This window comes from Adiantum capillus-veneris, chromosome 27 (assembly GCF_014529385.1).
Source record: "Adiantum capillus-veneris isolate H3 chromosome 27, ASM1452938v2, whole genome shotgun sequence".
NCBI classification, from domain to species: Eukaryota; Viridiplantae; Streptophyta; class Polypodiopsida; order Polypodiales; family Pteridaceae; genus Adiantum; species Adiantum capillus-veneris.
This window is the reverse complement of record NC_140957.1, coordinates 29,863,292-29,879,734: the sequence shown is the minus strand read 5'-3', so window position 1 is coordinate 29,879,734 and position 16,443 is coordinate 29,863,292. Positions and strand designations below refer to the sequence as shown.

Sequence of the window (16,443 nt, the reverse complement as noted above, 5' to 3'; positions counted from 1 at the left end):
ATAAGTGATAGCCTTCTGACATGAGTCCCCCTTTCCCCTTTTGTGAGAGATTTAGGTAATTTAATAATTCAACTAAACTCTCATTGGACCCCTTTACCTCCTGGCCAATAGGAATCAGGCAAGCCATTGGGCTGTTGAATGCTCATTGGTCCCCTTGGGAGACTCTCCAACAGTCTTCTAGAGAGCTTAATTCTTATTGGTTCTTTTATTAGGGGTTTTTAAATTAATTAAACTAGATTTACTCTAGCCTAATTCTCATTGGTCCACCTCCAAGGCCATCCAATAGGATTTGAGTATACCTTGTGGGCATCTGGGCTAGGGTAGGGCTTTACAAAGACTTTTGGGACACACACAAAGCATCCAATTTTCCCTAAAGTTGACCTTTGGACACAACCTTTGAATTTTGGAACCTTAGCATTTTGGAAGTCTTAATGGACTGAACCTTAAGATCTTTTTAAGCCCATTGTTGCACATAGCTCTTTTGCAGATGGCCCCCCCTTTGGATCCCTATTTTCCCTCCTTTGGATCCCTACTGTGGTCGGTCTGCTAACTCAACCAATATTCTAGATTTTTCTCCCCTGGCACTTCCCCATAAAAAATTCTCAATTCAACATGAGAAAATCATTTAGGAGAATTAGATATTGATTATTATGACATTAATTCTCTCTTGAAATCATAGTCGTCCTCGACTATGGTGTAGAGAAGATAAAGCATATTCATGAGTCCTTTTTCTTAGCGGGCAGAGGGTCCCTATGTTACCCTACGACATCATTCCACAATGAATGACTAGTTCATTTGGCGCTTGAGAGTGTGAGGCTGCCACAAGCATGTCTGCACATTAGTCCTATCATCTTCCATAGTAGAGTGACAAGCTCTACTTGGTGTTCGGGAGACGTCGTCTCCGCAAACTTGATCTAAGCATGCATACTACTTCATTTTTGTGCACAATAAAGGAAAAGAGAGTCTTATAAGGCAAAAACTTTGTTCATTTTTAACATTTGTACATTTGTTGTGATTTAGCTATTTCAGCTAGCCACTTAGTTCACACCTACCAATTTAGGATCCCATAGTATTTTTATTTTATCATTTTGTCATTTCATTTTGTTACTCTGACTTTGTATCAGATCCACCACATTGTAACGCTTTGGTCTCATAGGTCATTTTGGCCTTTTGAAGACGTTTGTATAACATTTCATTTCATCTCTCTCTCTCTCTCTCTCTCTCTCTCTCTCTCTCTATTTTGGGGGCAGCACCCTCTCTCTCTGGAAGCCGACCAAGCAACACTAGCAAGGACTCTCTCTCTCTCTCTCTCTCTCTCTCTCTCTCTCTCTCTCATCAAGGGCAGTTGAGGGAGCTCTTTCTGTCTGTCACAAGAAATTGGCAGTGTGGGAGGAGGCGAGGACGAGCGCAAGCTCTAACGGTGAGGGCAGAGGCAACATGCGAGCGGAGGGGCAGAGCTAAGGGTTTTTTTTTTTTTGGGGGGGTGGTGGTTGGGGAAGCTTCTTGTTATTTGTGGAATTTATTTCCGTCCAACCAAGTAGTAGAACATCCAAATCGTGGAGTTGTTTTCGTGTGGAATCCAAGGCAATGCTCCCAGTGATAAATTCTCTTTCAATTTGTAGAATTGAATGGTGACAAAGTTTCTATTTGAAAAAAAAATAGTAAGGTGGAACTAACCGTCCCCCAAAATATCCCCCCCCCCCCCCCCCTTCTGCAACGCACTCTCTCTCTCTCTCTCTCTCTCTCTCTCTCTCTCTCTCTCTCTCTCTCTTGCTGTGACAAGAAGCGATGGCTGCAGCCTGGAGGAGGTCCTCTCTCTCTCTCTCTCTCTCTCTCTCTCTCTCTCTCTCTCTCTCTCTCTCTCTGTCTCGAACGCGTCTGTCGAACGCGCGCGGCGTGTTGCTGTTTGTGCTGTGTGTCGACGACAACAAGTGCGCTGCTCTCCCCGTTGCGTTGCCCTCCAACTTTGCAATATGCCACGTCAGTGGCACATTGTAATGCCAATAACTAATACTAACTAATACTAACCTTTGTGTGCCATAAAATATGTGTGCTTGATTTTGAAAAAAGACGAATTCTATGGAATGTTGAGAAGATACCTTTGATTGACTCTCTCTCTCTCTCTCTCTCTCTCTCTCTCTCTCTCTCTCTCTCTCTCTCTCTCCTGTGCGCTGCGCCCACGCGTCTCTCTCTGCCTCTCTCCCTTTGTCCCTAGTGCGCCACCGCCGCAAGCAATATGTATGCGGTAAGTAATAGAACACAGTGTTGATATTAGAAAGGCCTAGGGTAAAAGCCTCGATAAGCGGACGGGTCCCTGCAGACGGCCTGTCATGCTGCCAATAAATCATCCCATTTACGCTCCAGTAAGTGTACACCCTTGAGCGTATTCTTGGTGTAGATGAGCTTATGCATCGTTTAACGGTTGGCTAGGGAGCGTGTTCGAATGGAATCGCCGACTTGTTCTTTTGTTGGGGTGGTGAGTCCTAAAAATGGGACCCAAATTTTTTACACTTCGAGACATGAAAGCCTGTAGCGTTTATTGCGTACTAAGCAAAAACACTCAAGATTTGTTTCTTGGCTTGGCGACCTCTTGAGCTACACGCTGCATCCTTCCAACCTCAGCATTTTGCAGCATATCGTGAGATTTTGCCCCGACATTTTCAGTGTCCTGAGTAGTAGAACATCCAAATCGTGGAGTTGTTTTCGTGTGGAATCCAAAGCAATGCTCCCAGTGATAAATTCTCTTTCAATTTGTAGAATTGAATGGTGACAAAGTTTCTATTTGAAAAAAAAATAGCAAGGTGGAACTAACCGCCCCCAAAATATCCCCCCCCCCCCCCTGTTCTGCAGCGCATTCTCTCTCTCTCTCTCTCTCTCTCTCTCTCGTGCTGACAAGAAGCGATGGCTACAGCCTAGAGGAGGTCCCCCCTCTCTCTCTCTCTGTGTGTGTTCCTCTCTCTCTCTCTCTCTCTCTCTCTCTCTCTCTCTCTCTCTCTCCGGTTGTCTGTCGAACGCGCCAACGTGCGGTGTGTTGTTGTTTGTGCTGTGTGTCGACGAGACAGCAACTGCGCTGCTCTCCCCGTCGCGTCGCCCTCCAACTTTGCAATATGCCACGTCAGTGGCATATTGTAATGCCAATAACTAATACTAACCTTTGTGTGCCACAAAATAATTGATTTAAATGGCACCGTGTGAGTATGTTAAAAGTGTTTTGAAAAATAAGTTATTTCCAACGCATATTACTGTGAGTAGTCCACACAAAGGTTAGTATTGCTTTTACCTTACCAAGCAAGATTAATTCAAAAGAAACGTTCGCTATTTCTGGAGGAACACACCGCGTGGAAGCTCTCTAATCTAACAAGCTAAAGAAGACAGCGGCAAGGAAGACGAATTGAATTAGGGTAATCGGTCAAGGCTGCAGGATCTGGAAGCGATGGAGGAGGGGGAGGAGGAGGAGGAGGACATGGATTTTGATCTGCAATTGCCGGTCCAGATGGAGCAGGGCATGGATTATTATCGGCCGATACGAGACACCGTGACGGGGATGAAGGCCAAGGCCGAACGATTCCTGCACCCCTCCGTCCTGCGACAACTCTGGTTGCACTACTGGGGCAAGCCCATCTCCCTGGCAGATCTCCTTTGCTGCCCTAGCCCGCGCATGTCCCCCTGCATTGACCGGCACTCAGAAAACCCTTGCCGCTGTGCCATCGCTGGTCCTGAGCTTAAACCCTTCTTACCAGCTCTGCGGGATTTGCCGCACAACCCTATCTTCGGGCCCAGCCAGAACTGGGTGTTGGGTCCCCGTCTTGTCGAGGCTGCCAAGACCCGGAGGCGCACCTGTTTTGACGGCTATTCAAACACGCAGCACCGCAGGCAGGGGATACAGGGCAATGGGTGGAATCTGGCCCCTCCCGCCCAGTTTGGGCAGATTCCACCGGATGCTGTATCTCTTCCCCATGGTCTGCTCCTTTTCTCTATGGTGCTGCCTCACCTCCCACTCCCAGATGTCTTTCGTGCACGTGCAGTGTGCCGGTTGTGGCACCAAACTCTTTCGTCCCCACTTCATCTTTGTCGTGTCATGCAGAATCCGGATTTTGATTGCCCTCGCTTGGTCATTCAGACGTCTTCTTCGAACCACTCTTCCTGCTTGGCAATCTTTGACAGAGATCATTGGTTTTCAAACCCAATCCCCTTACCCAATTTTTGCCTTCGAGCAGCAGCAGCTGGGCTTTTCTGTTTCAGCTTTGAGACAGGTTCAGGATGCTGGGAAGAGGGCGTCCATCTTCTGGTAGGTAATCCTATCACCCAGAGGTGGAGAAGGCTTCCCCCTGGTCCCCAAGTCAGCAGATTGAAGGGGGAGAATTTTTGCAGCACTATAGCTTGCACCATGTGGGCTGACCACGCACAGGGTTGCTACAAAGTTTTTGTTGCAAGTTCATACCTCTGGATGTATGACTCTTCATCGGACGGATGGACCCTGATGGATTTTTTTGAGGTGACAGATGGCCTTTGTCGTCAGGAATGTAGTGTCACTCCATCTGGTCTGTTGCATTATCTCACCAAAGATGCAAAACATGTAGCCTTGTATGACATGGAAAGAGGATCTGTTTCTAAAGTGGAGACAAGTGGCCCCAGCAACATGGACCAGCGGCAGCAGCCCTTTTCGCGTCTTCCTGCACTTGTATATTGCAATGATACAATGTTTGTTGTGGCAAGGATGAAGGCAGATGTCACCATGTCTGGCCGATTTCCTTGGGTTATCCATGGGCTGGTGGCCATTTGGGAGCTTGATGCTCCAGGTTTTGATGATTCCGATAAGTGGGGATGGCCTGTCTCTGTGGTACCTCAAAATCTTTTGGAGGATGCCATTGCAGGCTCTGACGGCACTGATTTTTGTGTAACAACCGACGGGGACCAGACTATCTACCTTGTCCTTCCTGGCGGTGCCACCATGCTGGTATATAATGTTGCATCCAAAATGTGGTCCTCATTGCCAGGTTGCCCATCAGCTTTCACAATCGGCTTCCATCCACAACCGTATTACGTGCCCCTATTGTGGCTTCGTCCAATCTAATATGGTAAACTATACAGTTACATTTGAAGTATTATGTTTTGGTCGACGATGGCAAGGAAGAGCACACAGGGCGTAGCAAGCTTTTTGATAGGATATGACAGGTGAATGGTCAATAACACTACTTTGATATCACTACGTTTATATCGCATTTCAAATGTTGTTTATCTGTTTGTAGGATTGACTTAATCTCTAATTTGTACCCACTTGACAGCGGCGCTTGCTTTTCTTGAGGTCACCATCTCTGATGAGTACCTGTGCTTTCCAGGCTTATGAGAAGATCCGAGTGTTGCTGCATTTTTTATTTGCAGTGAATGTAGTAGGATCTTGACATTTGCATGCATGCAAGCTATTGCTTGGAAAGTTAATTGGTGACAGGCCACAACAAAGTCTTGTAGTTGCTATTCTCTGTCGTTTTATGTCTATACAAGAGCTTTTCCTCTGCGCATATATAATCAAGTGTTGTAGTTGCTACCATTGTGTTACAAATTCTCGTCTCTTCCTTACTGTCAAACAACTAGATTTATATGAAAATGCATCCCAAGAAGCTTTATGCCAGGGAAGTTAAATCTTAACGCGCTCCACCAAATTCAACATATGTAGACAACAAGCTTGAGGTAACAGCCACTAGGGAGAAATCGTCGCACATCAAGGACCAACAAAGATGGATTGATGGATAGCTAGCCTAACCACATGCTAACCTTGCAAAAAGCGGCAATCCCAGGCAGTGCTGCAAAACGAAGAAGGTGGGTCCCCAGGACCATGCTTGTAAATCTAATTAACGTTTGAACCTCTAGATGATGTACAAGCCAATGTTTTTATTATAGAAAATCCCTCCGACAATCAGTAAGAATTAGCTTTGAATTGCAAAGTCTTTTTTTTTTGGTCAAAATTATACACAACTCCTTTCACACATTCTGCTCATCAAAGTCTACGAATGTAGCAAAAAGAACACATCCAAAACATCACACTGCTTTTCTCCATTTGTCTTCACCAAAATCGGATTCAATATCCAAGAGAAGCAAAAAAAAACCTAAATTACAACATCCGCATCAAGATTTGATTGCAAAAACATCAAATCAGTGAAATGCTTCAAGTTGAGTACTTCTTGTATCATGTTAAACCACTCAAAAACATTTGAATCATCGTCAAAACTTTAGGTTGCTCTATTAGACATTCAAGCAAAGGAGACTCATTTTTCACTTCAGTTTACTCTGAGCTTCCATCTTGTAATGCAACATAGTGAAATCTTCCGAAAATAATGAACTTTTGGATCCCAAAGTCGTTAAAAACAACTCTTGAAATTTCAGCCTGATTTTTCTTTTTTTTGATGAAAATGAGTAGGATAAACGGGCACGATAATTCAAATTTGAATTGAAATGATGCAATGGTGCATCTCGAATGCACCCACATTTCAAATCTTTTTCAAATAGGCAAGTGGTGGATCTCGGATGCACCTATCCTCTTCATCTTTTTTAGATTGGCTAGCTGGTGAATTTAAGATGCATCCTCCTTTCCATATCTTGTTTATATTGGCCAATGTTGGGTACAAAAGCGTATAGACTCACGGATGGACATGGTTATGGAGAGAGTGAGCAGGCAAGAGAGGAGAGAAACAGATAAGGGGATAAGAGAGCATGTTGTACATGAAAAGGGAGACTTTCATTTAGATTGTTTAAGGCTTCTATAGGCATTACATGTGCTCACATATTTTATCTTGGCCGCCCAAGCTGGGCTCACCCCAACAATCGCCCCCGTTCACAGCCAAACTGGCGCAAATATGATAAGTACTTGGTGGTGGGTTCTCTTGGATACAATGTGGCGGTTCTTATTGGATTTAGCACTCATGGTTCCGGATACATCATGGCAAATCTCAGTGGATTTAACACTCACGGTTCTCTCAGATATATCCATGTCACACAAGCATATGTATTTAGGAAAGGTCTTACCTTCGACCTCATCCAATGGTAGCCAGGGCAACGTCTAGTCCTGTAATAATGAGCTTTGGCCAATAATATTATGAACATATTGATTTTGTGTGAACAATCATTTAATAGGTCAACTCATTGAAGAGGCTCCCGTATAGGCATCAATTGCACCTCCTATTCGCAATGATCATCTCCTCGGTCAGCTTGCCCATGTAGGTGGGGATGGCACCCTTACCAGGGGTAGTAATGAGCACATCCTTCTTGGCACCAACAATCAAGTGTAGAGAAATCACGTTAACCACAACCACCATCTTAAATTTCTTTAAGATAAACGATTTGGAAAAACAACCTTTACAAGATAGACATGCATTGCGACTCATACATAGACATAGGAAGGTAGGGTGAGACAAATAAAGAAATCTAACTGTATGTCAAATGTATTCAATACCAAATTTGTTAATTTTGGCAAAGCTGCACAAAATCTACCACACTCTCTCATCCATTTTCTACCCTCTCTCTCTCCCACTTGACTTGCCACTTTTGCAGTAATCATGAATTGCAGCCAAAATGGATTCTGTCAGTAAAAAAAGCTCTCCAAAAGGCATGAAGAGAGGTTGGACGATGTTACAAAGGAAAAAAAAATGCACTCAAGAAAAGAGAGAATTGCTACGATAGAGAAGCCAATTTAGAGGCAAAGAACTTATCAATTTTGGGGGGGATTTTGGAAATCCAAACATCCTTTACATGCACTCAAGAAAAGAGAGAATTGCTAGGGTAGAGGAGCCAGTTTAAAGGCACTTTAATAAAAATTAGTAATTTCGGGGAATTTTGCAAATCTAGACATCCTTTACATTGTCTTGAGGTATTTGTATGTATTTCTAATTATCTTGACATTGCCAGCACGACCATTCTCAAGCAAAAAAATTGACACAAAACATGGAGACCCTTATCTATTATTTGTAGCAAAGTAAATACAAACATTGTGATATAATGTCGTTAGGTCGCATGACTCTCTCTCTCTCTGTCTCTCTCTCTTTCTCTCTCTTCCCCCTTGCAAGAAAGTAATGAGAAGTTATTTGGATCATCAACTCAACTATCTTGGCCTACATACAAAACCATAGAGAGATCCAGTCAACCACAACTACCTTTTTAAATTTCTTCAAATAAATGGTTTAGAGACAAAACTTTACAAGGCAGACATGCATTGTGACTCATACATAGATATAGGGAGGTAGGGTGCGACACATAGAGAAATCTAGATATATGTCACATGTATTTAGTTTGTCAATTTTGGAAAAGTTGCACTAACTCTGCCAGTCTCTCTCATCCATTTTCTATATTCTCTCTCTCTCTCTCTCTCTCTCTCTCTCTCTCTCTCTCTCTCTCTGCTCGCCACTTTCACTTCCACAATCATGAATTGCAACCAAAATGTCTTTTGTCACTCAAAAAAGCTCTCTAAAAGGTGGGAAGAGAGGTTGGATGATGACAAAAACAAAATGCACTAATAAAGGAAATAATTGCTAGGGTAGAGGAGCTAATTTAGAGGTACTTTAAAGAAAATTATTGATTATGGGGGAATTTTGCCACTCTAGACATTTTTAAAATGTGAAACTTGCATAAAATTTTTTGTGAGAAGACAAACTAAATTATGCCAAGTTTGATATTGTTTGGAATTTATTTTCATGCTTTATCTTGAAAAATTTAGTTTTGAATCCTCTTGAGGCATTAAAGACAACCAATACCCAATAATGGTACACATTTTAGCAAATGACAAAGTGACACATAAGCAAGATTGGGGGTGTGCATGTTTCCTTACTTACTGAAGGATAGTCTCTAAATTGGATCTTCTACCCTTGGGGATCCTTTGGATTTGTGTGAATGTGTTAGTTCATGGACATTGATATCCCTATGTATATCCCAATGTATGCGCGGAGTGGGACAAGTTATCTCTCTCTCTCTCTCTCTCTATCTATATATATATATATATATATATATATATATATATATATATATATATATATATATATATATATATGCCAAAGGTGGAGTGGGAAAACTAGCTTGTAGGCTAGTTTGGACCAATTGTATCAGAACTGGCAAAGTGGTGGACCTATGATACACATTTTCTTCACAAATATATTTAGAATGACGAAGGTTGGATCTAAGATTCATCCACCCTCCACACGTTCCTTAAAGTGACCAAATGGAGGATCAAAGAATCTTTGAAAACATGCTAAACATGGCCAAATGATAACTCTTGGTTTTAACCATCAATCCAAATCTTCCTAAGATGGGTCAAGTGGTGGATCTGGGGGATGCACCCACCTTTCAAAACATCTTTAAAATGGCCAATTGGTGGATTTGGAATGCACCAATCCACTGCATGTAATGGGATATGTCTATAACATTGATGGTAGTGGAATTAAAGTAACAATAGTGAGCATTTTCTTAAGAGAATTCTTGAAGAGCATAAGGAGAGTACTTGATTAAAGGTAGCAAAATGAACATTATACATAGTTAGCTTGGCACGAACAATACTTGTGAAAGAGAGAGATAATTAGAGAAATTGACAACAGTTGAGGACCGGATTTACTTGGAGCCAGTCCCCCCTCCAAAAGGCTTTTGTATTATAGATTCTCCCATGAAGAGAGACTTGGTACAATACATGCTTTGTGTTCCTTGAGACCTTGTTGATGCAACGAAGATGGTAAACTTCATGCACCAAAATTATGCCCGTAACTAATTTGCAAAAGCATTAACTAGTCCCCGGCCTCAATCCCAAGACCTCAAACACCTTCAAAGGTGGAGAGAGCTAGCAGGGAGTGAGGGAAGGGAAGAGGAAGAAGAAGTATCATACGAGAAAGAAGTACTTTCCTCACCATAGATTACTCTTAGAGCTTAGCTTAGCATAGACTATAGATGGTAAAGGAGATGAGCATGTCACTGAAGCTTGACTCTTGGTTGGATTTGCATTCCATAACCAAGAGGTGTTGGTGTAGGTTCTCTACTTCTCAAGCTTGGAGAAGGAGATGGAGTTCTTGCTCAACACATGTGAGAGAGTGTGAGTGTGTGTGTGTGTGGGAGAGAATGCAAAAAGCAAGCCCCCTACAAGCCTTGGTTGACCCCTCCTTCTAGCTCATGCTTGCCTCTCATTGGCCCTTGCCAAGCTTAGCCAATCAATGGTCTTGGTCATAGCTAGCAATAGAGGTAGCATTTGGACAAGTGTCCTCCTTTCCCCTTTGAGAGAGAGGGCTTGAATAGTGCTTGGATAATTATTCAATTAATCTAAATTCCCATTGGACCTCTCTAAAGGTCATCCAATAGGTTTTAGGCACATTATGAGGGAAAACTTGCTAGGGGCTTGACGTGTGTCCTATATGCCTCTTGTGGAAGGGGGGACCCTTGAGAGGGTGCATGTGTGTTCTCTCTCCTCCCCTACTTCTTGGGCTCACCCCCTCCTTTGTAGGCACCTTTTTGACTTCAAGAACCTCAAGCTCCTTAAGCATCTTAGTCATCAAGCACCTCAAGCACCTTAAGCACCTTAGTAATGAAGCACGACAAGCATCTTAGTTAGCTCAAGCACGACAAGCACCTCAAGCACCTCAACAAGCATAGGCCTAGCTTGCCTAAGGTCTAAAGTACCTAAAGGTCTTAGGTCTAAGGACTTTTAATACTAACCTTTGGAGGTCTTTAATGAAGCTAACCCTAAGGTCTTTTAAGATCCATTATCTGCTCATTGCTCTTTGTTAGACCAACTCCCTTTTGGACCATTAATGAGAGGTAGCCTTCTCTCCCTTTTGGTCCCGTGCTGAGATAGATCTAATAGGACGTATCGATATTCTAACTCTTGTTCCCATTCATTTTCCCACATTAAATAATCAGTTCAATATAAGAGAATCATTTGGGATAGTTAGATATTAGATTTTATGACATTGCAACTTGTTTAAATTTCCAAATGGTGTATCTTGGATGCACCCACCATTTGATCATATTCTTAGAATGGCCACTGTGGAGGATTTAAGATGCACCCACCTTCAAAAACTTATTTTGAATGGCCACGTGGTTGATATAGGATGCACTCATCCTTATTCTTCTTATGTAGAAGGTCCAAGTTGTAGATCTCAAATGCACCCACTATTCCAAAACTTGTCAAGTGGTGCCTCTAGGACACAATTGACTTCAAAAACTTCTCATAAAATAACCAAGTGGTGGATACGAGTGATGTATTTGGAATGCACAAAGACCATTCTATAAATTTGCTAGCTCCTTAGCTAGCTAGGCTATCATTTTGCATCATTTGAGCCACATCTTTTGTAATGTACCTCATTCATTGAATGTAAATCCCTTTAACACTAGACTTGTAACGAGCCACAAAACTGGCTGAAGCCACAAAAATGGCTCACATCAGGATTCTAGTAAATGAAATATAGCTTTTGTATATAACATCAGAATTTTATGAAACTTCTTAATTATGGGTTGAAGATATGAAAAATGTTTTCACATACACAATTTACATGAAAATCTCAAAAATCAAAAAATTACTTTTCTAAAAATAGCAATTTTTACATAAAAGTGCACTTCACTACATAACTTGGAGAAGTAAAAAATGTCGATAGTCTTTGTGTATGGATTAAAAAAGCTTGGCACATCTATCATATACCTATTGAGGGATTTTTCAAACAATACTTGCTTAACAACGATTTGATTTACTTTCAAAAGAAAATAGAAAAAAATTATCCATCCGCACAAATTAGTTGTAGAAGATTGCAATGGAAAGACACTTTTAGACCTTCATTTAGCTTTGTACTATTTTTTATCAACTCATATTGAGTGTTGACCATAATTCCCTGAAACCATTTTCTATTTAGATAACCAACATAGTGTTGGAGAATTTTTTACCAAAGTCTCAAAAAGCCACAAAAGTGGCTAATTTTTTACAGGACTAGTGTTAAAGTCCAATATTTTTTGTATCAAATTATTGTTTTGGATGTGTTATGGTAAATGGGGCGTGGGGTTTCCTACTTGTAATTAGAATTGATCGAATGTATTTATCAACCCACTTTCCCTCCACTTCACCTAGAGTTTGAGTCAAAAATCATTTTTCTTAAACCTTGGCTAAAGTATAAAAGAAATTTGTTTAAAAATAGACCTATGTTTTTGGATAATGAAGTGAGCATATGACTATTCTGTCTTTGGAGTCTTCCTTCTTGCTTCTCTTGTATCTCCCTCGTACATTGTGGCATTTGAGTTTTGTGATTTGCTACATGTTTTAGGCGAAAGATCTTCTATTGAAAGTAAGTTTCTTAGTATAGTAGTGGCTAAAGCTTGATTAGAGGAAGCTATCAAGTGCTTTTGGCATCAAAGTTAACCTACTAAAAATAGTTTACTGCTATTAAACATGATTTTTTCAAAGTGTTAAAATAGATATTTGAGGTCATAATGAAATTTAATACGGCTTGTTATATTCTTGTAGTAAGTTTGAGTGAATTTGCAGTCCTATAACTATCCCAAATTATCAATTGAGAATTGTGATAAAGTAGCTAGCTTTTAGTACATGACACGCACTTGAAATTAGCACCTCAGATTGGAAAGAGGATAGAAACCTCTTACAGCCTCCATGCACTAGTTGGGTGACACGTGTTGACATATTAATATATGTGGTTCTTGATTTACTACCATTGATATGGTGAGGCTTAGGAGTCGGCCGATATTTTGACATCATTGGGGGAGATGAGAAAACTTAACTAGAGAAAAATCCTAAACAATTAGAATAAAAATCCATTATCTCCTCTAGGCTAATCTAGAGTACTTGTATTTTTTATTTTGCACTATTGGGAGGAGGTAACTTATCAATTGTGTAGGGTACTTGGGAGTGGATAAACTTACCAGGGACCTTGGTAGCTTTAAGGTAGTGAAGATGGGGTTCATGGATGATCCTTGAGACTTGTGTCTAGTCGGTAAGGATAACACCAAGTTAGAAAAGTAAAATTAAGAGAAATGGTGATTTCTTCTACAACATTTTGTATGAATTTTTAGTTTAAGTAGGAGTAGGTAAGTATAAAACTATAAGGATTGCACCTTGTTTGGAAGATTTAGTGTATAGGTGCCTACCTAGCCGAACACCCCCTTTTTGATGTATTTATGCTCTATTATTTTTTTGGGCTAGTGTAGCTATTCTCTATGTAAATCCTAATTCGAGAGTAGCAAATCCATTCCTTGAGTTGTAATTCTGTCATGATATGATTAAAGGTCCATGTGATCCGGCCATCGGCCATTTAGAAAGCTTTAGGTATAAAAGATAATGATTTTAATGTGAAAGGGAAGGCTTATCTTTTGAGAAGGAAGTACATACGCTCACAAGCAACCAAGCAACTCAAATTTATAATCATCATAACAAATGACTAGGTAATCCGATTTCCATTTCAAAACTTGCATTGTGTTCCTCTTTCTTTGCTCTTTCAATTAAGTATAAGCATTACAAATTTTGTTGTGGTTTTCAATTAAGTATAAGCATTCTTTTCTAAAGTTTTTTTTTTCCATTCTATTTATACATTAGCAATGAAGTAACTAGACTTGGGGTTTAGTGCTTGGTAGAAGTTAGAAGTTGAAGACTTGCTATATCTATTCTAGAGAGGTAAAGAGAGTTGAGTGAGGTAGCCAAAAGCATTTCATTCTTTGATTTTCTTATTACTTTCAGAGTGTTATTTTGTTTTCCATTACGACTTTTGTTTTTGTTATCTTGTTTGTTTTTGTTTCAAGTCTCTTTCTAGCACATAGGAGTAGAGTAAGTAGAAACCAATATCATCAAATTGGGCTACAAATATCAGTACAAAAGGGCTGAAAATCGTAATTTGGCCAAGACGACATAACTCTAAAATTCAAAAAAATTGATGATAGAGACCTAAAAACTCATAAAAACTAAAAAATTTGGTGCAAAAGGAGACCACCAAACTCACAGGAAGCAAACTAAATTTTTTTACCCAATTGTGTGGAGCAACATGTATCACAACCCATGTATCTCTGAGGTTGTTTGACAAAAAATGACACCAATTGAAAGAGGGTGCTTCCAGGCAACAAAAACCAAACCTTGGAGTGAAATTGACACCAAAAACACACTCAAAACCAAGAATTTGGACAAAACATACAAAAGCTTGGAAAATTGACCAAAATTTGGGGTTTTTCAACTTTTAGCGATCCAAATTCAAAAAAGGGCAGGCATTAGCATCTACATGGCATAGACAACCAACTAACCAAGTCTCACTCCACAATGCTATCAAACATGGATCGCGATCCATATACCTTTTCATGATATAGGATTGAGATTTGAGTAGCAGGTAGCTGAGATCATTTGGAATAACTTTCCCAAAAGGAACATTAGCAAAAAGTTAAAGAAAATTGGTTAAAAGTGCAAAACATCAGAAACTAGTCAAAAACCTCAGAAATAAGGATTTCAGACACAAAATTGGGCATATCTTGGGGTTATGTGAGCCCTATCCAAAAAAGTTTAGGGAACAACTTCAAAATGGCACTAACAACCAGCCGACCAAATTTCATGTCAAGATGAGGTCAAACATGGATCGCGATCCATGTACCTCATCATGATTTTTGACTGAAAATTGAGCAATAGGTTGCTGAGATATAGATAAACACTTTTCCCAAAAGGCACATTGGCAAAATTTTTGAAAAAATTCATCAAAATAGTAAAAAATAGATAATAGTTAAAAAAATGACATAATAGACTCGACATTTCACTTTTAATTGGCTTTAAATTCAAAAAGGTTTTGGGAACAAAATACAAACATCATAGTCTATCAGCCCACCAAATTTCAAGTCCAAAAGTGACCCAACATGGATCGCGATCCATGTATGTCCTCTAAGTTTTGGGATAGAAATTTTGCTAGCATGTAGCATAGACTATTGTGAACAATACTTCCTAAAATAAGGTTGTCAAAAGAGTTCAAAAAGTGGGTCAAAATCGCCAAAAACACTTCAAAGTGAAAAACTGCTACAACAGACCTAAGATTTCAATTTTGGCTAACTTTTTATTGTCCAAATCCAAAAAGATTTTGGGGATAGCCTAGAAATACCTTCATCTATGCGAGTGGTTCAAATTTGGTGTCAAAAGCTCTCCAAACATTGATCGCAATCCATGCACCTTTTCCAAAATTTTGAGCCAAAATGTAGCCATTGTGATCTACATGTTATATCTAGTTTAGCCCCAAATTTCATCTCATTTGGACATTAAAACAAAGTCAAAATCCCAAAGCTATCCACCAATAACTCTGAGAAAGTGCATAATTGATCTAGTTTCCAATCCAGAGGTCCAAACCCAAAAATTATGATACCATAGCGTCTAGTAATCATGTTGGTCCTAATGGTACAAAGAAAACTCAATTTGGTCTCCAAACATGGATCGCAATCCATGTATCCATGGTAATAGCTTGATCTGAAATTTTCTAGAATTGTAGTGCATATACAAGGAAACATATCCTTAGGTCCAATTTTGAAAAAAAAATCGAGCAAATTTGTGTCAAAAGGCATCAAAGTAGAAGACATACCAAAAACCATAGAATAGACCATTAGACCTATCAAAACAGCTCCAAATTAAAAAAGATTTGAGATATAGCTTGTGGACATATAGTGTGACAACCTGCCCAAAGATCAAGTCCAGATGTGGTGGAAGATGGATCACAATCCATGTATCCCAACCCCAAAAATTGATAGAAAATTGGTATAGAGCCTGTGCATGACCTTGCCTAGCTAATGTCAAAATTTGACACAAGAACATGGATCGTGATCCATGTCCCTCTTCATAGTGGGGGTATTGGACTTGATGAGCTTGTAGATATACTTGAGTACATCTCAAATCTCAAGTTTGAGCTAAAAATATCTTTTGGAAACCAAGATACAAGGAAAAGTTCCCGTGTCGTAATCCTAAGACTATTTTGGATGCTGTTTCAAGTGCAGTTCACCAAAATTGCTCAAAGTTTTAGGATACCCAAAATAGGTTCCATAGACCAAAGGGTGACAAAGACCTGACTTGTGAGCGACCTGATTAGAGAAAAAAAGGGATAACTTGCACAAAGCCAAGGTGGTCTTGTCAAAGAATATCTTGAGAGTGTTGAGTGAGCTTTTACCATGACAAATCATTCACCACCAGGGTTTTCTACTCACCTAGAGGAGAGACATCCATTGAGCAACAAATCCAATGTGAGATTCATCAAAACCAATGATGCTGATAGCCATTTTTTGGCTCTCTCTAATTACCATAGTGACCTACCTGACCCTATTAAAATCCCCTAAACACTGTGGCTAGCCCTACCTTTTTATTGTACATAGGTGTGTGTGAGTTAGGGGACTTTCTCCATATCTCCTTAAAAACCCTCACTTCACTACTCACTAGACTAGTTGAGCCAAAACAATAAATAAAAATAAAAGCCAAAG

The 16,443-nt window shown here is 40.2% G+C and overlaps 1 protein-coding gene across 1 annotated transcript; it reads left to right on the top strand.

Moving 5' to 3' along the window:
* The first annotated feature begins 3,329 nt into the window (after positions 1-3,329).
* Positions 3,330-5,548, top strand: LOC147421712 (F-box/kelch-repeat protein At3g61590-like). Its single transcript, XM_086503583.1, has 2 exons — positions 3,330-5,175; positions 5,286-5,548. Exon 1 carries the CDS (start codon positions 3,434-3,436, stop codon positions 5,072-5,074), a length of 1,641 nt encoding a protein of 546 aa, XP_086359709.1. The 5' UTR covers positions 3,330-3,433; the 3' UTR covers positions 5,075-5,175; positions 5,286-5,548.
* Positions 5,549-16,443: the final 10,895 nt, after the last annotated feature.